Below are 26,090 nucleotides of genomic sequence, written 5' to 3' on the forward strand. Positions count from 1 at the left end.
ATTGGTCAATAAAATATACTGTGCAGCTATGATAACTTCACATAAATAAGGTTCAGTGCTCGAAATATGCCTAAATCTTTCAAAATCAGACCCTTGGGTTTAAATGGCATGCATCTTTTTCAATTTTCACAGGCCTAAACTCAAAATGTAAACTGATGTTACACTGGTCCACATTTTGTGACACTTTGTAAAAGTCTTAATCCCATGAGAACTACCTGCCCTTTGGCCAAAAAGAAGTTTTCATTATCAATTGGCCCAATCAGCAACATTGTTAGAATAATTTCACCACAGAGAAAAATATGGGTGAATTATTTCCAAAGCTCCAATCTGATTGGTGATTTAAGTGAAAATATCATATAAATATCATAAAATATCATTGGAAGTGTACGCAAATATTTGACTAGAGATGCAGCAGAAACTCTCACTCATGCTTTTGTGACATCAAGAATTGATGGAAATAATGCTCTCCTAAATGGTCTGCCAGATAAGCAACTTAATAGGCTCCAGAGACTACAAAACATGGCTGCACGCATCATAACTTACACCAAAAAGTCTGACCACATCACACCTGTGTTAGCCGACTTACATTGGTTACCTGTTAAACAACGAGTGTCTTTCAAAGTTTGTTTGATCTTGTTCAAATGCATGCATGGTCAGGCACCCTCTACTTGAGTGATCTAGTTGATGCTTTCACTCCGCTAAAGCTGGATTGAGATCAACGGACAGTGGACGCCTGCTGGAGCTTCAGACAAGAACCCTTTGGGGAGATAGATCCTTCCGAAGTTGGTGCACCTAAACTATGGAACACACTGCCTGTAGCACTAAGAACATGTGACAATATTGCAACTTTCAAATCTGGACTTAAGACCCATCTATACAATGAGGCATTCAAAGAGTGACTCTTTTAGTATTTGACTCTTTTTATTATGAACTGTGTCACCATGTTGATATATTTTTCTCAGATCTTTTGAACTTGTTGTGTCAAGCGCCATTGAGCGTCGTAAGGCGGATATGATACCGGCGCTATATTAAATCGTCATTATTATTATTATTATTATTATAATTGACCAATCAGAGGCTATAGATCGGCAGGTAGTGCTCAGGGGGTTAAGACTCACAATCAACAACAGCTAATGTCATGGATTGATGAACACAGCACCAAGTCTGTCTAGCCGACTTCAAAGTTTGATGGCAGCAGTTTTCACAGGCTTTTGGCATGAGGACTGATATTTTCACTTGCCTGTGAAATTTTTCACAATTTTGCATCATCTGAATTGGTGGGAATCAAGATATTCTAAAATGGTCATTCATTGCTTCTCTTGCAGCAAGCTTGGGCTAGTTTATAAAATGCCCAGGTGACCCATGGGCACTGCCATACCAAGACCACCATGTGAACAGGTGATAGACCACAACGGACACCATACGCAAACCAATTTTTCAGACAAATATCATCATCTTACTAATGAGTTGTATATATCTAAATTACACATTGGGAGATTATTAATTTTTCATGTCTTCAAGAACTAAATGTAATTTTTAACAGAAAATTTCTTAACAGAAACAATAACACAACAAAGTTGCAACAAACAAAAAAATTAGCTGCAAAATCTGGTCACACATGCTGCCTTTCCATTAAAATGTACAGGAAGACCTCGTGTTGTGCCACAGTATTTTTTCATGCTTCATGTCTAAAAGCTGTAATGTCAGCGCTTATGTGGGTATTATACATACTTGTTTTTATAAAAAACATATTAAGCTCAATGGTTTGAAAAATATGTCATCAATGCCTTGCCAACAAATAATGCATGACTTACATACCATTAAATCAAAATTACAACTGCTATTACAACTTACTTCAACAATGATTAAATCTCTGGTAAAAATAAATGTTTGTCTTTACATAATTAAAATTGGACTCCCATGTTTATGATTCACAATGAACTTGCACTTGATACAGATAACATACAACCTGTACCAAATAATTTGGCACCCATGCGTTTCCAACATCTATTGGAAAGACTGAACCTCAGTGGGTCAACTTGAAATGAATATTAGTACAGGAAAGTCTTTAGCCATTTTCAACTGAAGAGGCCCAAGCATTTTGAGACAGGTTGTTTACCAGCACATATTCACAATGCTGAAATGTCTATGGTTAAAATGAGTACATTTCTGCCCAAGTACTTAACCGGTCTGATTTTAAATGGCTGTGCTATGCTACACTACCATGTTTTTATAAGTATTGCTGCTGTCCTCTGCTGGTAAACTGCTGTGCAGCTACTTCATTGCTGAGTACCTGTGTGGGTACCCTACAGTACACACATCAGAATCATAATGCACATGCTGGTACTGGTATGGTTCTGCACTGTAGCTACAAAGTAGCTGGGCAGCAGTGTTCCCCTGGGATCAGCAGCAATAGGAATTTGGTAGTCATTTGGTAGTGTAGGATTAAGACATTACACATCATGTTGAGTGAACCCTGCTGCATCTGTATGTACAAGCTGTATTCAATTCTGCACAGCACATAGTACTCTATGACTAGAAGCTTGCCTTCAGTGCTCGAACCAACCAAGACTGCACATACAGGCTGATCAAAACATCAGCATCCTACATCTTTTTCCTTTACATGTTAATCTGCACAGCAGTAGATTGATGTTCATTGAGTTTTAACATCAGTAGACTCCAGTAATAATAAAAGTATTTGCTACCAGGTGCCTCAAAATGATCAGTACAAGTATATATCACAACATTTTCAAAGATATCCCAATATGTCCGTCCAAGATTTAACACTCAATGTCTGTTTCAACCTGAAAGAGTGGCAATGTTAGTATAGGATAAGACTCTGTCATTAACTTATTCTAGTCATATTGATGATCCAGTTAAACTGCAAGCTATAAGGTAAACATGGATGGGTACTGGTCATTTTGGGCAACCTGTGGACGGGTTTGCTGGGTTGTCTGTCATGCAGTCCACACATGTATCACTCCACATCATGGTTCAAAGTTCTCACAAGAAGTTCACTCCAACACCAAATTGTATTCCTGCATTCACACTGTAACAGAGAGAGGGAGAGATAAAAATTTGAATAAATTATGCTGCAATACGGCATTTTATAAACTAAAAAAATAAAATTACATGTTAGTGTAGCTTTGAACAAAAGTACAACAAAGGAAATAACAGATCTGGAATGACCCGGATTAAAATATTTTGTCTCATTATAAATAAATAAATAAAATAAATTTTGGATTTATAAAGCGCCTTTCTCCAGATCTTTGAGGACTCAAAGCGCTGTAATTTCGCTGCAATGGTGAATCATCACAATCAGATCGCATCAACTAGGTTGCTGCCGAACGGCGCACACCTATCCGCATTTAGATTGTAACATCCACCAATTATCTGTGCAGCTCCCCAAATTCCATTGGGTGAAGGAAGTTTTTGATAACCAAACAACTAATCACCGATTTTTGCGAAACAGGAGGAAACCGGAGATCCCGGAGAAAACCTGCGAGAGCGAGCATGGAATCGGGATAAACCAAGTGCACATGAGTCCTTGGGCCGCTACCGGGCTTGAACCCGGGACCTCAGTGGTGCAAAGCGAGGGAATTACCGCTGCGCTAACTCGCCCTCCCATCTCATTATCATCTGTGTATGTCGAAAGATTGGTATATAAATTGTTTATAAAGATGAATCCAACGAGCCAAGTCATGGTCAGGATTTGGTCGGCCATATTTGGTTCACCGCATGCACCAAACAGGTGTTGTGAGTGCCCAATTGGGGGGATTAAACCCACTTTTGTGTTGTAAACTGTCATCATTCTTTTGTCTATGTGTAACACGGGTGATAGACTGCAGTTTATAATACCCTTCAAGGCCGCATCATCTCACATTTTAGGTGAGATAGCTGGGTCCCTGTCGCGGCTATGGCTGCCATTGAGGAGTAGGAATGTGTGAAATTGGATTCGTCTATACATGCTTGGACCATATTTTGTACTTTTTCTGAAAACTACAAAAAATGACTTGGGCAATTATCGTAGCAGGCGGGGTAACAGTATACAGTAATTAAGATCAAGCTCTGTTTTCTACATCAACGCTTACCTATCAGTAGCCAAGGCAGTTTGGGGTATACAGTAATTTATTTCAAATCTTGCAAATCTACCGAGTCTCAGCACAATACCAGCACCATAGCTCCAGCGAAGAGTTTCACGGAGTTGATTGAAATGGTCTTGCATATTGTTCTCAGCTGTGAAAATAAAATAAATAAATGCAAATGTCAGTCGGGTGAATACACCCTACTTATTTATGAAGAGGGTACACTTACTTCTCTGGGAAATTTTCCATCCACGAAAACTGTTTAATCTAAGAGGTTCCGGGGCTTTTTACCCTCAACCCCCCAGCACTATCATTTGCAATCCCCAAACACTTTAGCAATCAAATCCTGTCCCAATTGTCACAACAAAATACCACTGATATAATAAGTACCCAAAATCTCATTTATAGACCCTATGCAATAAACCAACTGGAACGGAATAACTGATCGGATGAGTCATAAAAATATCGGACGAGCCAACGGCGAAGTTCGATATTTGTATGACTTAATCCGATATGTTATGGTATCATGCGAAATAAGCCATCCAATATTATCATTATTAGGCTTTCTTAACTCCTAATAACCCTGAAAAGATAATAATGATGTTGATCGGTTATTGGGTTGGAGTTGCACAGTGGATTAATGAATTTGCTTCCGCCCGGACAGCCAAACAAACAAAGAAACAAACAACCAGGCCAACCATTTGGATAATAATATACGCCCCACATGTACACATGTGTGGGGGCCAAAATTTGAAATGGCAACCATTTTGGCGGACAGTTCTAAAGATGCCAGAGGGACAGGTCTCCAGCTCCATTTCACAACCATTCATTTATTGTACATTATCATAGGGAATTCCACCTGGATGCCTCCTGGGGGACATAATTTTATTTAAATGAGGACACCTATCTGTCATGAGTGATGTCATATTGCATAGGGTCTATACACATACCGTATTGTTTGTAATAAACGCTCCCCCTCTAATAAACGCCCCCCTCCAATTTTTCTGTGAAAAATTGACAAAAATGCGAACATTTCCATGACATATCGTGTAGGTAAGCTTAAAACTTGCATCAGTCATGTCAGCCAAGATCGCTAAATTGAATGGACAAAACCTATTATGACTCAACTCCCATCCATTTCATTACCTAATTATGGTAGAATTTCACTAATTCCATGCACTTACAGGTGTAATTTTCTTGTATTCCCCACGAAAATATAATTTTCCGTGGGCGCCGCCATCTTGTATAGTGTGAATCCCTCCTTTTAATAGGAGCACCATCGGGAAATTGAACACGATTTTAAAGATTTTTTCACTGACAATTCATTTCCAATAAACGCCCCCCTTTTGGAAAAATGCAACGCCCCGGGGCGTTTATTACAAACAATACGGTACTTCAGTAGAATTTTTCATGTACAGTAGAAACTCGTTAATACGAGATCGCCGGGGTTGGCATGTTTAGCTTGTATTAAGCGAAGTTCGATTTTAAAAGTCAGGTACAAAATATGTGTCGGAAGACTGCATGTGTTTAAGCCTAAAGTCGGCTCAGTGGGCTGTACAAGCAAAACTTCACTGGTCGAGTCTGCATAGCCGCCTTTCATTATTTTATACTAGATTTGCAGCCTCCGAGCAATGTCACAGTTTGAAATTCCCTCAATCGGTATGATAGGCTAATAATTGTTTTTGATTTTCGGTAAGAGGCATTTTTCTCACAGCTTTCTGATGAAATTCGGATGATTTTCTCAAGCTGATTATCGTAAACAAATAAAACAATTATACGGCGATATCGGGATTTCCCCTACTTCCAGCAGTTAGTAAACATGCCTTGAAGGGTTTCCCACTTTCGATCCAAGGGCGGACTTCCGCGTTTGCGATTGGCTAGTCTGATATGTCGTCAGCAATAATTAGCCTTATATGGCAAAATTTCGTCATGACTTGATTTTATAACATCTAAAAATAGGAAAGGGAATCCTCATTTTCCGCTAAAGTGATGTCTCGAGCGAGTATTTTGTCAACTTCTCACATGATTTGCATCATAAATTTACCTTGGGAAATTAGCTCGTTTTATCCATCATAAAAATAATAGAAAACAAAAGCTTTGACTGACAGAAGGTGCTCGTATTATGCGGATTTCGTGTTATTTACCTCGTATTAAACAGTTTTTATTTTGTACAGTAAATAATAGGGGAAAATCGGGACCACAAGTTTCTGTTCGTAGTAAGCGGTTTCTCGCATTAAGCGATCTCGTATTAACGAGTTTCCACTGTATATGTACAATATACATGATCAATTGTTCAATTTTGCCATCTTTGGTCTGGTTGGTTCAGAGAGCACAACAAAATTGTTGTTGTTTAAACTAGAACACTCACCTAAATTCAGATTGCTTAAGTTACCAGCGTTGATAAAGAAGTGTGTACGAAATAGGTCGCCAAACCCTCCACGACCAGGTCTAAATGGTAAAGGTGTGTATAGATGTATACCAAAAGCACAGTATGCCTCACCACCAAGAGAATCTCCTGAAATAAGACAAAATCATGTAAGGTAAGATCATGTAAGCAGTCAAGTTAGCTCAATCGATAAGGCATTCGACTATGGTGCGAGAGGTTGCAGGTTCGAACCCTGGTGGTACCTATAGTACGCTCTCGTGGAAAAATTCCCCTGGACAAGGAACTTCCTGCTAATTGTCTCATTGTAACCCGTACGAAACTCGGAGAGCTGATCCTGGTTGCGAAGGTTATTTGTGGAATGTCTAGGGTGTGCGCTCTTGAAGCAGCAAAGTCCCTGAATTGATGTTTAATGGTTTAGGGAATGATGCGAGGCCGTAGTGGTCAGCGACAACCTGGAAAGTGTGCTGAGGCTTGTGGATCAACGTCTAGGCGTTGTGCCTGTACGTAGCGCACTATAAATCACTGTGGTTTTTTTTATGCATGGGCCTGGTGGTATTGCAGACATGGTGGTGCCGCCTATGCATTAGCATTAATGATATTTCATCATGGTCATTTCAAGAATGCATAGTTTGCTATCACAAATAATAGTAAAGGGTCTATCTGAGTAGATTTAAAAAATATGCTAGTTAAAATCGCTCTCCTAAACATGTTACACTGATTTTAATTGATAAACAGCCTACAACTATACTAGTATGTGAATGTCATATAGATGCAAGACTACAAAAGACTACAAATGACTTGCCAAGTTCACAGAGACAGGGCTATTCCAGTTGAAATCCATACACCCCTTCTGTAAAACATGACCTTAATCTCCCACACAAACAGATGCAGATTTCAAATGGAGTCACCCATTCAGGTAACCCTAATACGCGGATTTAGGGTTTCTCTACCGGAAGTCAATTTGTGCCGAAATTCCTTCCCACAATGCAATAAGCGCTTTGCATAACAATAGATACAGTTCGGAGGTTTTTATATTCTTTGTTATGCAATACACCGGTAGAGAAACCCTAAATCCGCGTATTGAAATTCATACTCCTTGCTTGGGAGATTAGGGTCATTCCAAAGGGGTGTATGGATTTCAACTGAAATAGTCCATATGAGGGCAGAAATAGAAATGAGGGCTACAGCTTTGAGCCATACCAATTGTATCCCATTTAATTAAATGGTACTACCTTGTGAGTATGGTCCTAGGCCTCTGAGATTAAACCCTCTGACTGATGTAGGTCCACCAAGGAAAAAACGATCCTGAATCAATGTTGGGCTCTCCTTCATGGATTTCATGACTCCACCTTGCAGGCATACAGATAGGACCTGTCAAAAATCAATAATAACAAAAGTAATCTTACAATTGTCATTCATGAATGGATTCACCCTAACAAGGAACATGCTTTTTTGCTATCGGAAGGCAGAGAAGGAACGAAAAAGGAGAGAAGATGAAGAAAGATTTCACTTGGCACCCTGGGAATTGACCCCGGGACCCCTCGGGTGCCACGCACACAATCACCGACCTCATGCCACAGGGGAGTCACTTGCCCGGCCAGCGACTTGGTGCCCATAAATGACTTAGGGTGATTGCGCAATGCCATCATGTGGAATGCATGCATGCGCAGTGGTTTTCCTTGTAAGATTTTTAGGTGTTAGGACTATTATATAGGCCTTATAATGGAAAATTTGTCTTAATTAACCCTAACAAGGAACATGCTTTTTTGCTATCGGAAGGCAGAGAAGGAACAAAAAAGGAGAGAAGATGAAGAAAGATTACTCGGCACCCCCGGGAATTGACCCCGGGACCCCTTATGCCACGTTTGCCCGGCCAGAGTGACTTGGTGCCCATAAATGACTTAGGGTGATTGCGCAATGCCATCACGTGGAATGCATATGTGATGCGATCAAGCAAAATCAGTCGGAACTCGGAAATATTAAATTTTCAGTTTCTTATAGGATAGTAAAAAGCATTTACAAAGCTGGATTTTGAAGAAAACCCCATTGAAATTGAACAACCAGTTCCAAAGATATGAGCAATTGATGAGTTTCCAAAACAAAAGGAAACAAAGGGGAATAGATCCTTTGTTTGGCTATATCTCAGAATCAATATTGCCGAGTTCCGACTGATTTTGCTTGATCGCGTCACATATATGCGCAGTGGTTTTCCTTGTAAGATTTTTAGGTGTTAAGGCTAATATGTTTATATCATGTTTTTTTATATTTTAAAGTTCTTTCTCTGTGGTGTAGCTGTTGTTACGTGTATGGTGGGTGATCTTTGAGAAGAATTTGGTTCTCCGACTATGTAAGCACTCCGAAACAATTCTAATGTCCGAGTATGAATCTGATTTGCCTTTCCAGCATGAAGCAACTTCGAATGATAAGTACTGATGAGATCCCACATTTTGTTTGTCAAAACCATCCTACATTTTGGTATCTATCAAAATTCTATCATATATGTGTACATCCATATCAAAACGATGCACTTGTCGGCTGCTACATGTGTCTCTTTTTGCATAATAGCTAGGAATAAATACCAGACTCATCTCAAGTGGAGGTCATTTCAAATCATCCCAAAGTCACATGATTTATGAATTCAGAGAACATTCCATAACCATGACTTGGGGATGATTTGAAGTGACCTCCACTTGAGATGAGTCTGGTATTTATTTCTAGCTATTATGTGAAATGAGACACATGTAGCAGCCGACAAGTGCATCGTTTTGATAATGGATGGACACATATGTTCTCTAGCTCAAACCCAACTATTTAACGGGATGGCAGAGTCCCATCATTTTGCGCCATCTGCAGGATGACTCATTTTGGCGGGCCCCCAGCAGAGCCTGAAAATCTATAAAAGGAGCATGGACCAGAGTTGAGATTCATTCAAGGTTTAACCCACCACAGAACCACACCTTTTTTACATACCAAGCATAATATAACCCGGGGTACTCAAGTTTGGTTTTGGTAGGGACGTGTCGCTGAGATTTTGGAAGTGGACTCTATATACCAATTTTTCAAGAAGAAATTTGGTCCCATTGATACACCAAAAGTCAAAATTTTCGGCCGAATTTAACCTAAATTGTCTTAGTTTTTACAAATTTTTCCAAAATTTTGGGAAAATTTTGACAATTTTGGCTAGATTAAGAAAAAATTGGGCTATTTTCTGAAAAAATTGAGAAAATTTTGAAAAAAGGACCCATTCATATACCAAAATAGGCTTTGAAAAAGGGGTCATCATTGATATACCAAAAGGCTGAAAATATTTATGCACGTCCCCCTCAGTATGGTCATTTGTACTGAGTACCCCGGGCATCATAATACCAGAACAAATATACAAATTGTGTGTGAGACTCTTATTTTCTAGTTATTTCTCTACCCGAGAACCCGACCATACTATAATAATAGATCAGACAGATTCCAAAGTGCATTGAAGGAGAGACAAACTGATTATGCTGTCTTTTTGTCTCAGTGCTTGAAATCAGGCAACCTAAAAGTGTCAGACTCACTCTAACAATGTGGCATGTAAACTCACCCAATCCCAGAATAGTGACTTATTTAGTTGCAACTCAGCTTCAGACTTCAAGAAGTTTACATCACCCCCTGTGTAGCCCGCTGCTTCCTGTGTTAGTTTGACGAGGTAACCTTTGACCGGCAAAATGGTTTCATTCCTTGTGTCCCGGGTGAAGATGTGCTGAGAGGGAAGAAGACAGAAAATTAGAGATTGATTCACTGAACTTTATGATGAAAAAAAAAGTGATGGGGCCATACCATAAAAACTTGATAGTTAGCATATGTGTAGTGATCAAGTAAAATGAATCGGATGTTGGGAATATTGATTTTGAGATATAATCAATAATAGTATTCAACTTCATTTGTATTTTATTGTTCTGAGCAACATTAAAATGGCCATATCTCTGGAACTGTAAGTCTAATTATGATGGTGTTTTCAACAAAATAAAGCTCTGAGAATGGCTCATATACTGAATTTGAAAACTGACTTGATTTTGATCGACATCAAGACTCATTTTGCTTGATAGCAGCACATTATGTGCTTACTATCGAGCGCTTTTGAAAACATAAAACATAAAAAGTCCGGCGCTTTACCAACTGAGCTAATGGGGTTGAGACGCACATTTGCAGGTTTACTTGTTCGTGTAACTATGTGTATCAATTTACTCAAAACTCTTTACACTTTTGTGGATGGGGCTCTTCATGTTTGCATGTTTTAAAAGCATTGGATAGTAAGCACATATGCTAACTATTGAGTTTTTACAGTATTTGTTGTAAGATACACAAAGTAAATGGGCTATTCCAGTTGTATTCCATACATCCCCTATGGAAGACATGACCTTAATCTTCTACAGTGAATTTCAAATGGGGTTACCTGAATGGGAGACTCCATTTAAATTCTACACCCCCTGTGTGAGAGATAAAGGTCACATCTTTCATAGCGGGTGTATGGATTTCAACTGTAATAGCACAATGAGGGACCAGATTTATAACTTTGTCATATAATCAAGATAAAGCTGTTCTCCTCATTCGTACTGGGGAACTCTCATCTTCATACAACTTGTCATCCCATTGGGCACTGCTGTTTTTCTTACAGTGCCCCTGATTGGTTAATTACATGATGAAATCATCTGGGTAACCTATCAATACAGACCTTTTAAGATCTCTTAAGGGATCTAAAATGAGCGTTTATTGCGTTTCGAAAGTAATTTTTGTGGCACATGAGAGCACCTCAGACCTATCGAATTGTATTCTAAATACGAAGCATGTCTTTCTGATATCAAATAATTTTCATTTTTTGAAAATCACAATAAAATACAAATTTTATGACAAATTATAAAAATTTGATATTTTTCGAATTTTTGATATATAACAGTCCTCGAAGTAAATTATATAAATCTAATGATATATTCTTAAAGTGTATGTAGTAGGGAGGAAAAGTCGACGGTCAATTGAAAATTTTGACCTTTCATATTGAAGATATGGATTTTTCCCCCAAAAGACCTATTTTTTTTTGTGTTTTGGGAAAAAAATCCATATCTTCAATTTGAAAGGTCAAAATTTTCAATTGATTGTCGGCTTTTCAACCCACCTACATCAGATTTATAAAGTTTACTTCAAGTACTGTTAAATATCAAAAATATCAATTTTAATGATTTGCCATAAAATGTGTATTAAATTGCGAATTTCAAAATTCAAAATTATTTGATATCAGAATGACATTCTTCGTATTCAGAATGCAATTCGATATGTCTGATGTGCTCTAATGTCCCAAAATAAATACTGTCCAAACGTTCATACCCCAGCCCTTAACAATTTTCAGTTTAATCCCCCTTCAGCCCTACTGACTATTTTTACCATATCTCTGATTGGCTCGATACATGATATAGTCATCTTTGTAACCAATCAAAATGGTTCTTAGAAACCAATAATTCGGCCAGTAGTGGCCATGGATCTTTTTTTTACAAAACTTCGCTAACTTACTTTCAACGATAATGAATTCAAAGAATGCTCACACTGCTCTCTAACCTCTAACAAAGCTGTTCATGCGATACGGCTAAGCTCTCTCCATATACATTCCCTTATGGTTTTACTCATTTACTATCAATAGAGGCCGTCAGCCTTTTCCGGGGGATCCGCCATCTTGTGGGTACTGCCGTTCTGCACGGTTATGCGTTAGACATTGCGCCCCGATTACGCGGGAGGCGCAGCGCGTGACGCCCCTCTTCAGTCAAGCGTCCACGCCGGTGATTTTAGCAACAAGGCACTCGCACTCCACAAGATGGCAGCGTTGACGCCACAATGACTACCTCTATTGTGGTTTTGAACAATCCCAAATACACCCTGACATTGAAAATATTCTTGCTTTATACTGTAGTGGATGTTCTATTCGCCCTCTTTTCACTAAGGTTCAGTACAGATTCATTGACCTTCATCAATAATATCAATGAAGTGATAACCACTCTCTGGTATCAAGCAACACTGTTATGATCAAAATACACAGCTCTCTCATCCCCCACCCCCAACTTAAACTGCCACTGTATTCCAAATATCACTCATCCAACAACTAAACTTGTCCGACGGCGAACCGTCGTAAAAGCCTATCCCACAATTTATCACTCTTCTCTTACCTTCACTGATGATTTCAATGAATGCCCACATTGCTCTCTGACATCAAATGAAGCTGTTCTTGTCATACAGGCAAGCTCCCTCCATACACCTTCCCATCTCACACTATGTTTCCCTAGAATACCGCCAAACTACAGGAAAAGTGGAATATAATAAGAGCAATGATTATGGTTACATGGTTTATGACTTTGGATAATTTCACTTTAACATACACTTTAAGTATAAATCATCAGATTTATAAAGTTTACTTCGAGTACTGTTAAATATCAAAAATATCAATTTTTAATCATTTGCCATAAAATGTGTATTGTCCTATGGACGCAATAAGTAGACCAAACACAACTATTGCCGGAGCTGGATCTTTACCATCCGAATCTTTTATTTCCTTTCATTTACACAGTTGATCAAGTGTCAACTGTGTTCTTTATACTTAATTTAATATCACATATCACCTCAGACAGCTATATCATCTGAGGTTCTTACATGTATATTACTTCAGATGTATCAGACAGCTACAACATCTGATAGACTGATACCTGTCCCATTCTCCAAACAGCATAATTTGGCTAGGACCTAACAATTACTCATTTAATATCATCACCTCAGACGGCTGTATTATCTGAGAGTATACACAGTTGACAGGAAATCAACTGTCTATATTATCTTCATACTTTTAATATCACTTCAGACAGCTATATCATCTGAGATTTTAAATAGATATAAATTCAAATTCATTAGCGCCTCAGACAGCTATATCATCTGGCTTATTCTTTAAAAGCAATATATATCAATCATTGAAATCATATATGTATCAGACAGCAATATCATCTGATACCCTTTTTACGCAATCAGACAGCTATATCATCTGATGCCATTTACGGTCCTGAAGTGAGACGACCCACTTCAAATCCTAAACAGCATAATTTGGCTTGGACCTAATCATTACTCATTTCCGGAATTAGGACAACCCAATTCAATTTCCAAACAGCCTAATTTGGAATTGACATTAAATATTAAGTATGTGAAAACATTCCCAATGACTTGCCCAAATGCAGCAATTTATCTCCATTTTTATTCATATATTGGACAAAATGGTAAAAAGCAAAAGAAACAATGCCATTTAATATCATATTTTTCATAAAGGGAGTGGTGGGTGGGTTTTAAAATTTTCCTGACCTCTTCGGATGGTATCAAAACAGCTTATGAATTTTCCCGGCAATAATTTCTGAGAAAACAGCCACACCCCCAGAACCGCTGCCTGTGATTGCTACTGGCACACGACTCGACACAAGGCATGGATGCACAACGGGTGTCGGCCTGATGTCACAACACGCATGGCTCCACCTTTTATTGATCTACAGGACAATGAAACCCTTTTCAACAAAAACCCAGGGCTTATTACGCCAATGATAATTTTGGTTTTGATTGAAGTTTGCTCAATCAAAACCCGATTACATTGCAAATTTCAAAAAATCAAAATTATTTGATATCAGAAGGACATTCTTCGTATTGAGAATCAATTTTTAATCATTTGCCATAAAATGTGTATTACATAGCTAATTTCAAAAATCAAAATTATTTGATATCAGAAGGACATTCTTCGTATTCAGAATGCAATTTGATATGTCTGATGTGCTCTAATGTCCCAAAATAAATACTGTCCAAACGCTCATACCCCACCCCTTAATATACTAAATCTGTTTGAAATTCATACTCCCCCTGTGGGAGACATTTCCAAAATCTTCCACAGGGGTACAATGTAGGGGTAGTGGATTTGCCCCTCTTGGTTGATCACACTGCAATCTCCTCATATAGATCAGCACACAAGATGGCAACAGAACAAAGCATGTTCATGTTGATTCCATGTATGCAGTCACTTCACAGACCTAGATGAGGATATTGCAAAGTCACATCACATAACGTGTATTCTTACCGCATAATCAGTGACGACCCTCTCTCTCTGTATCCCTGTAGGAACTTGGCAAATACTCGGCGGAGGACTTGAAACCGCTAACAATAAACCTAGAGGAATGCAATGTACACCAATATATTGTGTTATATGGTTTTACAGAATGTGTGCAAATTGGTCTTGTACCTCTGAAAACTTATCTGGGCCTACATCTTCCTTTACTTTACATTTCTTGGTGTACCTTTTATAAACACAACTTCAGTTGCAGTCTACAACATACACAGCCTAACCAGACAGCCAAGGACTGGACAGCTAAGGCATGGAAAGACCAATGGCTTCAGACTTCCTCACCACTCCAGCGCTTTGTCACAGACCCAACAGACACCATCCCAGGCTTCAATCTACCCAGGTCTGCTTGGACAAAATTAAACCGCCTGAGAAGTGGAGTTGGACTTCAATGCCAACCTGTTCCAATGGGGCTTAAAGGAAAGCCCAGCATGCGAGTGTGGTAGTGAGGAACAAACAGCCGACCACATCATCTCATCCTGTCATCTCCATAGACCACCGAATGGTATCTCCGGCCTGATTGAAGTCGATGAAGCCACCAGGGACTGGTTGATGCGTACATGGGCTTGAAATTTAATGTTTTGGCTTTTATATTTTGTTTCTTCCTGACATACGCAAGAAGAAGAAGAAGTTGCAGTCATTGTAAAGGGACAACCAGCATAATTCATGAGGGCTATTTTTGCATTTTCGAGGGAAATCACCCTTAGCCCCTTGTCTATTTTGAGCGCTGCTGCATAGATGCAGGCACATGACTTCACTGACGATTATGCCAGACCTTTGAAGGGGCTTCCACTTAAAATCCACACTACCCCTGTGAACGATTTATGAAAATATCTTCCACAGGGGGAGTACAAATTTCAAATGGAATTCCCACATTAAGCAGCTCTATTTGAAACTCACCTTCCCTCTGTAGAAGTTTCAGGTTGCATCTTTCTCAGAGGGTGTATGAAATTCAAATGGAGCTGCCTATCGTGTTATTCCATTTGAATTATATTCCCCTGTGGAAGATATTTCCAAAATCTTCCACAGGGGAATGTAGATTTCAAATGGAACAGCCAAATTACCTTTTATCCAGATTCTTTGAGAATGGTTTGGTGAAGGTGACATTGTAGCCTGTAGTATGTTTGCTTCCATGTGTGTACTCAGTAGCTAATGTCTCCACACGCCCAAAGATATTGGGCATACGCACACCGACGATCTGCAAAAAAAAAACCCATTTAATGTATTAGCAGTTGGATACAATCAAAGGAAGATTTAGAGGTTAAATTTAACCTCTACGATCTTATAATATAAAATTGGTTGATTTTTTTCTCAAACCTGATTTTGAGCATATTTGTAATCTTTACACCATGTCCCAACTTACATCGAAATGAAATCGGCCAAATTTGTTGTGTGTGTATGTATGTCAACAGAGCAGTTTTGACATAAAGTTGTATTCAGACATTAAGTCCCTCACAAAAATCCATGTTAAACTGACAAAATATAGCCAGTGGGGCTTCTTTCAGTTTCACTTGTTATTTCGGCAAAATGGTCAGAAATTTTTCTTGATAGTTACTACTGATATTATTATTTCAGCATTTCAGAGTAAAGAATAACAAAATTAAAATTTGAAGGAATTTGATTGAAATTGTTCATTATGGCTTTAATGACTCCTGTACATTTTAAGTATGATCATGTGACATAGTTCAAATGACACAAATAATAATATATCAGTTCTAAAAGGGGAGCAAACTGCGATGAAAATATCAGCAAGCCCAGCTTGAAATTCTTCTGACAACAAATTTAATGCTGATCATCACAGTTTGTATGAGTTGGGAAGCTAACCCTGGCTGTGTAGATTATCCTGGATTCAGGCTGAATTGGATACTGTTTGAGGGCGAGGTGGCCTAGTGGTCTAAGGCGCTGGACCATTAGGGAGAGTTGAGCGAGGGGGCCGTGGTTCGAAACCCCATCCTGCCCGATCCTTGTTGCTCACTCTAAATAGTTCCAATAGGTCAGAAATTTCACAATCATATTCCCTTTAAGTCTAGTAGAATATAATTGTGGTATTTCTCCTCGCTCATTCTACACAGTGGGTGCCCGGTGCCTCGTGGTTCGAAGGGTCACATAAAATGGCGGTTCCGTGTGTCAGGCGATTCAAACCTGAGCACGTAAAAAGTTGCAGGCCTTATCGAAAAGAGTAGGGGGATCATCCCCGGGCTTGTTACCTGCACCCTCCCTAGGTCCCAGGGCAGTTAGTAGTTGTGTGTACAGTATAATGGTAGTAGATTAGTTGTGTTCATGTAATGTTGTGAAATGGTGATATAGATAGATTTACACTGCTGAGCATGCAGTGGTGCGCCTGAAATAAGAGGCGGGATTTCCAGAATTGATTGATTGATTGATTGTGCCTGTACAGAGCAGCATTTGAACAGAATGATGCTGATTGGTTTATGGGTAAGGACAGAGAAAATGCAGTTAATGCCCGATGCGCAAAATCGCCGAAACGTATGCATTTTGAGTATAATCGTGCATTTTAGGTCGGACCGCGAATTTTCAGATTTTTCCAAAATAACCATTTTTCAAGAACTCATTTTCCAAAAAACCTGAAGTTTTCACTAAAATCAAAGAATCCATAAATAATGATCTGCAACACAATCCATGACAAAAAAAGTATAGAAAATAGGCCGTCGCAAAAAATTGCAAGAAATTATAAAAGAAAAAAGTAAAAAAAATTTAATATTGCTTATATTTGAACTTTTTAGTGGAGAAAAATCATGCATTTTGGTAAAAAATGTGCAAATTGCGCGTTTTCAAACACTGGCACACGCATTTTACTCTAAAAAATCACGCATTTTCCCTATGCTTATTTATGGGGTATCTTAGGGCAAAGTGATCACTACTCTCTGCGCACTAAAATGCTGCCATTATAAAAATCCATGTTTTATATTATGTTAGGCCAAAAAAAAATAATGGTTTGTCTCAAAGCTCACAAGTGGTTTGAAAACAAATGCGAAATGCAATTTTTTTTTTTTTTATTCCTGACTGTTTTCATGGTATTTGGAGAAAAAAATCTGAATTTCGCCGAATTTTTCTGGAAAAACTAAAAAAACTATAAAAAAATTCCGCATTTCTTTTTTTCCAAATCTCACGATTTTACAAATGCACGCTGAGCTTTGAGACAAACCTTTTTTTTTTTGCCTTATCAACCTGCTTTTGTTACGGCTACTTACCAAATTTCCCTCATTATTTCCTACTTGTGCATGTGTACTGCCAGTTATACGGCGAGATTCCTTCACATTAAATGTTATGTCAAAACCATCCGGATCATCTTGCTCACCTGGACAAAAGCACACATTTGATATTTGGTAAACAGTTTATATTGTCACACATTATACCATTGAGATAAAAAATATTTTTTATCTCGATGATTATATTATTCATAATGTCTTTTCTAATTAATAATTGAGCGGGGGGATTATGACGCTCGTAAACAGACCGTGCCCGAGTTTGATTGACAGATCATGTCTTTCTAATTCTGTCCTTGATTATAATCAGTGGCAAACTAGTTCTCTCTTTGATTAGGCAAAAAAAAATTGTATTCTGTAGCGTGCACGCATTTTGTTTTTGACTGCTTATTTTGCGCATTAGAATTTTTTTACTTACAAAGGAGAAAAAACAACAACAAAAAAAAAACCCTGAAAAATCGCAAAAGATAATATAAAACACTACTGAAGAAAACATTTACATACTACACAAATGAGCGTAGTGAAAAACTACTGGATAAAACATCACACATTTTTTTATAAAAATTATTAATACTTTTTTAATCTGCAGGTTAACAGGGGATCATAAACAATCTTGAATATGAAGAAATATGATTTTTTTTTTGGTTCGGAGAGACCCACTGTAAATTCCCATTCCAATTCACATTAAAAAGGGTTTCATTTCAAGGCATGGATTAAAAAAAATAAAAAAACGCATTTCGCATTTGACTTTTAAGACCTGCTACAGGAACAAACATGTTTTTTTTTGCTTTATAATCAGTGGTGGACAGTGAAGCAGGCACGTTTGTGAAGGTTGTCATTCATCCAGGTATAATCAAATATAAAATTAGACTCATTAAAACTATTCAACTGGACTCACGGTTTTGAGAGGCAACGGTTTCACACCTTATCCTAGGTGCATCTTCAGGCCGTCTGTTGGTCTGTCGGCAATTGGTCACTGATCAGTGGCGAGATGGTGTTGCCAGAGGAATATTGTCTATGCTATTGAATGCAAGGTCAACAATTGCCAGGACTTGTACATTGGTGAAACAAAACAGACCTTGGCTAAGCGTATGTACCAGCACAGACGTGCCAGCACCAGTTATGGGGATTCTGCAGTATATACGCATTTGGACACCACAAATCACACCTTCGACAACAAGGACGTTGTGATCTTAGACAGGGAGCGCCCAAGAAGTTTGGCTCTAAATCTACAACCTCTGGCAACACCATCTCGCCACTGGTCAGTGACCAATTGCTGACAGACCAACAGATGGCCTAAAGATGCACCTAGGATAAGGTGTGAAACCGTTGCCTCTCAAAACCGTGAGTCCAGTTGAATAGTTTTAACGAGTCTAATTTTATAAGTGAAGCAGGTAGATAATTAAAGGTATAACAGCCTCAGGTAGATAAAGGTATAACAAAAAATCAGATTACGGTATTAAATTAATTTTATGAATAACAAACTAAACTTGTTACCTTTGCTAGTGTCAATAAACACTCCAACTCCAGTGAATATCCCAAGTCTTTCTAGCTTCAGCTTAGCATTACCACTCTTCTCTATCACCTCCTTGAATGTCCCAGCCTTAAATACATCCTGTACTTGCGCTATAACTATGTCATCCTTGGTACGGGCGAGACCATCGATGTGAATGCGCTGAACTTTGGCCTGCTCGGATAAAGATTAATAGAATAAATATTGATCACTTGAAAAGTTACAAATATTGTTTGACTTTCGGTCTAAAGGGCCATGCATAAATACCAGTGCACAGCTTTCCCCAACTTGGCTAGGGAATCCCTCATTCAATAAGAGCATTGTACCTGCAGTAAGCTGTAGCTTAGCTGGGGAAGGCTGCACAATGGTAATAGGTATGGGCCCTAAGTGCAAGGGCACACTGAAAGTACAAAGTACATGTACAAAGTACAATGAATTTCTTATTTTTAAGGAGAACAGAAGAATGTGTCTTAAAGGTCCGTAACCCGATCGACAGCATCATCCCCCGATTTTTTTCATTGTTGATGAGGTTTTGGTATCACATAATAGATACTATTTTTCTCATTACTATCCTGAAATTTGACGCCCAAGTCGATGTATTTCCGGAGAAATCATGAAACACAGCGGTTTTTACAGGCTACCAGTTTGTAAATACTAAAAATTACTCCGGATTTCTGGGTAGGGAATTCTGAACGATCATCAGTCTCCTCAACAGCTACTTTGGTTTCACACATACACATTCTGTGAAAAAGCGAACCACACTAACTGCTGAGGAGACTGTGCGCCGTATTTAATTATAAAACTTCCACGCTTGCCGTAGTGGGCTATTTAGCTCAATTAGTTAGCGCGTTTGTTTTTACCCGAGAGGTACCCGGTTCAAAACCCGGTATCGGAAGGGTTTTTTTCTCTCCATTTTTAACCCAAACTTTTTTATATTCATTTGCAATGTACATATTGCAAGGGGAAATATATTTTGTTTCCTTTTTTTCTGAAACGGTACGAAAAAAACACATATTTTCCGTTCAATACGGGCCGGGCATTGTACGTCATACTAACGGGAATTGTTGTTGTTGCTTGCCTGCCCAGAATGCAATTCACGTATACCAAGGTATTGGATTGCAAATTTGGCTATTTATTCACATTTACGTTGAAAATGCTCTCGTAAGCAGCATAAAGGGGGCGATATTTGATATTATTATGTAATTTTAAAGACAATATATATCCAAAACCAATAGGGTTACCCCCCCTTTAACCACAGAATTAAAACCAGAGAATCTGGACTCAACGGTCATCTTGATACCCGCATGGAGCAAAAATTGGGCATATACAGACTATACAGTTTCACTGGGGATGTACTTGAGGCAATCATTGTCAGGTGAGTGCGACACCGCATACTCAACGCTTTTGAGAGACTCACTTGATGCGACCTGCAGTGCACACAATCGCTATTAAGCTTACAGACTTGGACATGGTTCAGTCAAGGGCCAGAATACCCCAATTTTCCCCTGTTAGCTGATAGCACTACTGTACGTAGTGGTATAGGGAGTTCAGGTTCTCTGGTTTTAATTCTGTGGTCTCAACTTGGGTTTGATGTTACACTATTTCTTCAAAGGATGTTTTTGTTAATAGGCAAAAGTCCATGGCCCTAGCTTGTGGCCCCTTTTGGGAAAACTCATTATAATTTAAGACCAAATTAAAAAGACTAGTTTGTGTATTACGTCCTGTCAACCAGACCAAAAATGCCTTACTGGTCAGTAACCAATCACGTCGCGCCTTTGCCCTGATGTCAGATGCACACATGACTTTTTAACTCAGTCTTCAATTACAATGTTTTTTCTTTTTCTTCTTTGGATGTCTTGTGCCAATGCTTGGAAGCACTGGACCAATCACACACCACATAGTCTTAGTAGGAACACTGATGCCAAATACAAACATGCAAGGGCATAGGTCAAGGATTTTCAATCATATTTGCTCAGCCCTCGAATTAACCCACGGCACCCATGGCATTTTGCCGTGATGTCCTCAAAATATGTCCTTTACCCAAGACAGTCACTTGCCGTGCCCTCTTTATGAAGTTGCCGTTGGTGCCCCAGCCCTGCCCCTTCATTATAAAATCATCTATCTCTGTTTGTGTGTGTTTGTTTTCTTCACTTTTGAGAAATTGCCTTGGTGCCCTTCTCAAATTTTCAACAGTTGCCATGATGCCCTCTTGAAATACATTTGTATTACAAACTGCAGTGCTGCCTGGCCTTTTCAGTGAAAATCCAAGGCAATTATCAACTTGCCTTAAAAAAGTTGCCGTGCCCCTTCAGATCCTTAATTCGAGGGCTGTATTTGCTCACATGCCACGGAGAGCCAAATTCATTTCAAATGCGACTATGCTATGTTGCTATGCACATGTGGAATTGTGGATATAGCCCCACTTTGCTGGAAAAAAATAATGTGTGTATATCCCCAGTAAGATAGTATGGAATCAGATGGATATTGTCTGATTCTGTACTATGCAATATGGTATCTCACCCCCCCCCATGTCTAACTAATGCCTAATTGTGCCCTCTAGGGGTTATGTATGGCAAAAGATCAAGAGGACAACTACGAACTGGATGCCACAGTAATGTGTTTTACCAAACACGAATATCTATGCCCGTGACCACACCTAACCCCCTTCCCCTATTCACAAATGAAAACTTGGTGAGCACCTCTAAAACACCACCGGACTAGCACACACTCTTTCTAATACCCTACCAAGCCTTCACTCTCTCTTATACCCCATCAGACCCTCGCTCTCTCTAAAACACCACCAGCCTGGACCACACTCTCTCTAATACCCCACGTCTTAAAGAACCACACCCCTTGTCCTATCATGACAACCTTTTGAGGTGGTCCAAGGAACCAAAATCAAAATGCCTACACATTCCCTTATATTTCTGGTAGTTTTTGTCTAGTGATGAGTTTCCTTGACATACGATTCAGACCTTTATCATAGCAAACACAGGTTTTAAAAGTTTACACATATTGCTCCCTGTAGCCTATGACCTTTGACCTCTGGGGTCGTGGCTACCATAGGTTACATTTAGGGGCCATGGGTCATCATTATACTAAGTATGAACCCTGATGGCGCTATATAGTTCTTGGGCTAGAGCTGTTTGAAATGTTACACATATTGCCCCCTGTAGCCCATGACCTTTGACCTATGGGGTCGAGGGTACCCTAGGAAATTTTTAGGGGTCATGGGCCATCATTATATTAAGTATGGGCCCGAGGCTACTTTAGTTCTTGAGCTAGAGGAGTGCAAAAAAGTGGTCTTACGGAGAAGGAGAAGAAGGCTAAGACGAAGGAGAAAACTAAACACAACAAATACAATATCTATGCCCTGTTGCACGGGCATAGATAAGGACTACATCAAGCAACTAATTGAGGATACTGGGCTAGAAAGGCAAGAAATTAGGAAATGCATGCAGAACATATTTGTGTGGAGAGCCATCAGCAGAGTCGACTAAACAATTCGAAAGCAAGTAAGCAAGCCCAATTAGCATACATTGTAAGAAAACTAGGGATCTGCAGAGGTATCCCCAGTTCATTGGGATGTTCAACATAAATAATGTAGCCCTGTTTCACACATCTTACAAATGACCCCCCCCCCCACATACACACATATTGTTTTCTTAGTTAATCTTACTTTAATGTTGCCACTGAAAGTTCTTGAGACAGTTCCTTCCTCTTCCTCCATTTGTGGACCTCCTCTTCTCTCCTGTTTATTAATTTCAAAAGTAAATTGATAAAACAAAATTATAATCATATTCAGTAGTAGCCCGAGGTACTCACACCTCCGTCACTACGATTTCCACTGTCCGAGGCTCCGAGGTCTGAGACTCCTGAGCCTATCTGGTCCAGGGTAAAATACCACATTTCTCATAAATACCGCTTCCTACCATTCCTCACGTGAAGATGAGACTTAAACAAAACCAGGGGTGTGATTGGTGCTTTTTGAAAAAAAAAACCTAAGGCAATGAAATTGCGAAGCGGAGCGAGCGAAGCGAGCGGAGCGAGCGGAGCTCTCGCCTGTTGCGGCCGGGGGTCCAGGGGCCCGCTTAATCCATGGATTCCCGTAAATGGATTCTCGTTGTACAATCTTGCTCGAGTCCAAAAGGTATCAGGGTCGGATCCAGGAATTTTTGATAAAGGGGCGCCTTTTGGTCGATTTACGAAAAAATGTGTTAAAGGGGTTACCCTCGAAAACTCAACGGTTTTGGCCCATTGTTTGCTGTTCATGGCGAATTTGTTCCTTTTTTAAATTTCTTACAATTTTTGTATTGTTAAGTTACCGGCGTCCTTCGCTAGTCAAAAAATAGAGGGGGCGCGCGCCGGCTGCGCCCCCCCCTAAATCCGCCCCTGGGTATTATATGTAGGTGTACGTAAAATGCATTCAAACAAACAACTAACAACTTAAACTAACAAAGTTAAGTTTTTAATATATGTGACATCATACTCTCACTTCCATATATATGTCATTGCTAGACATGATCACATTTTGAACATGTGAGGGCGGGCTTCATTAAGCTTACTTGTGCACCAAGATCCTGTCTTAACTGTGTAATCCAATAGGAAAATGAAGAAAATTTGGATTTTGACCTCAAAACTCCAATGTAGCATGATTTTTAAAATCTGCATTTGAATAATATTTGATACTATCAAGTAATGAAAGCCACATTTCATGAAACATTTATGAAAAGTTTTGTAAAATGGCCCTTCATGCTCAAAAATTTAGCCATAAAATACATACACACATGTTATGACATAGGAAGCCATTGATAATGCTGGGACACACTTTTTGGCCCATTTTGGGACATTCAGGCGAGCATACTTTTTCTCATAACATTGCCAATTATAGGCCTACATACATGATTGACCCCTCATTTTTTAAGTTAAATGATTCTCTTTTTAATGAAAGCAATTTTGGATGAATTTATTAAATTTCAAAATTTTATGAACATGCCTATCATTGCATCTTTGGCAACTTTTCCTTTATATTTTGCAGGCTTTGAGTTTTAAGGCATGTTGAACTTAAACGTAACATTTTTTAAGCTTTAAACCTGAAGCTTGAACAATCATGTTGAAGGAAGGAAGCTTACAAATGATTATGAAATTGAAAGCGCCTCAACTCACTCAAGATTTCGGGGTTTCTGTGTCCAGCTTATCCATACTTGTTTATTTTTATTAAGTAATAATAAATCATACCTTTGCATACACGGTTCCCATTGTCTCAAACCGTTTCTAATAGCCTGGTTATAATGTTGAAACAGGAGATCGGTCTCGCCAAATTCTCACCCACTGTAAGCTGCCATAGCAATTCATGACTCGTTGAATTGATCCCACTTTTTATTGGAGCACCACTGACATTGTGATGGTGCGGCCCAGGTGGTGTATGACGTGCATTCCCTAAATTCAGTAAATTTTCATCGTCAACCGTGTAATTGAATGGGATTATTTTGAAATTTTAAATAAAACGCTTGAAATATCACAAACAAATAGGCCTATGTTGATAAATATAAATATAAATACAAGCTAAAACCGTTGGGGTTCGATGGTGAACCCCACAAAACTAACCGAGTCAGATATGGAAAATGCCCGGTACGGCCGGGCGGTTTCACGAGTTGCCGGCTCGATCATGTCATCCGCCGCCTGGTGCGGCCGGGGGCACCACTGAAGACTAGCTACCGTGAAGATTGAAATCTATGCTTTTTTTTTATCAGTATAAACCGGCAGGGAATTCTTAGTATCTAAAATATATATCTAAAATGCTTAAATGTTGCTATCAACTCGGAAGATAGCACATAGGCCTATCAGACGTGTTACTGTCGCTGTGTACTGAGTCTGAAGATTATGTTACTGTTGCTGTCTACTGCAGATAGCACTCAGATGGTGTTACGGCTGATATTTCCTGAAGATCACATATCATATTGTGTTAGGCCTACTACTATCTAGGCCTAGGCCTCAGCTGCTCCTGTGCCCTTAGACTTGGCATTGATGCCGCAGCATCAAGTTTCAAAGCATTCTTCAGCACTTAAAATGGCATTGGGGCCTTTGCAAAGGATAAAATGGGTGCCCTTCAAAATTCCTAATTCGAGTCCTGGCACATATCAGATGGTGTTAGGACTACTGTTGCTACCGGTACCTGCTGAAGATAGCACTACGGTATCAGATGGTGTTACTGTTGCTAGGCCTATCTACTGAAGATATCACATAGGCCTATCATAGTGTTACTACTGCTATCTACTGAAGATGGCACATATCAGACGGTGTTACTGTTGCGATCTACCCGATACTGAAGATAGCACATTATCAGCTGATGCTATCTACTGCAGATAGCAAATATCAGAATGGTGTAACGGTTGCTATCTACTGAAGATAGCACATATCAGATGATGTTACTGTTGCTATCTACTGAAGATAGCACATATCATATGATATTACTGTTGCTATCTACTGAAGATAGCACATATCAGATGGTGTTACTGTTGCTATCTACTGAAGACAGCACATATCATAGGCCTATGATGTTACTGTTGCTATCTACTGAAGACAGCACATATCATATGATGTTACTGTTGCTATCTACTGAAGACAGCACATATCATATGATGTTACTGTTGCTATCTACTGAATATAGCACATATCAGATGGTGTTACTGTTGCTATCTACTGAAGACAGCACATATCA

At 39.1% G+C, this 26,090-nt stretch overlaps 1 protein-coding gene across 1 annotated transcript; it reads right to left on the reverse strand.

The window, feature by feature from the left end:
- Positions 1-1,943: 1,943 nt before the first annotated feature.
- Positions 1,944-24,721, reverse strand: LOC140168319 (sorting and assembly machinery component 50 homolog A-like). Its single transcript, XM_072191682.1, has 13 exons — positions 24,608-24,721; positions 23,049-23,120; positions 19,354-19,543; positions 17,842-17,948; positions 15,694-15,827; positions 14,609-14,676; positions 13,696-13,731; positions 12,657-12,769; positions 10,049-10,207; positions 7,704-7,842; positions 6,454-6,600; positions 4,092-4,236; positions 1,944-3,049 (listed from the first exon to the last, which is right to left on the reverse strand). Exons 1-13 carry the CDS (start codon positions 24,626-24,628, stop codon positions 3,004-3,006), a joined length of 1,377 nt encoding a protein of 458 aa, XP_072047783.1. The 5' UTR covers positions 24,629-24,721; the 3' UTR covers positions 1,944-3,003.
- Between the last annotated feature and the right edge of the window lie 1,369 nt (positions 24,722-26,090).

The sequence above is a fragment of the Amphiura filiformis genome, chromosome 13 (assembly GCF_039555335.1).
Source record: "Amphiura filiformis chromosome 13, Afil_fr2py, whole genome shotgun sequence".
NCBI lineage: Eukaryota > Metazoa > Echinodermata > Ophiuroidea > Amphilepidida > Amphiuridae > Amphiura > Amphiura filiformis.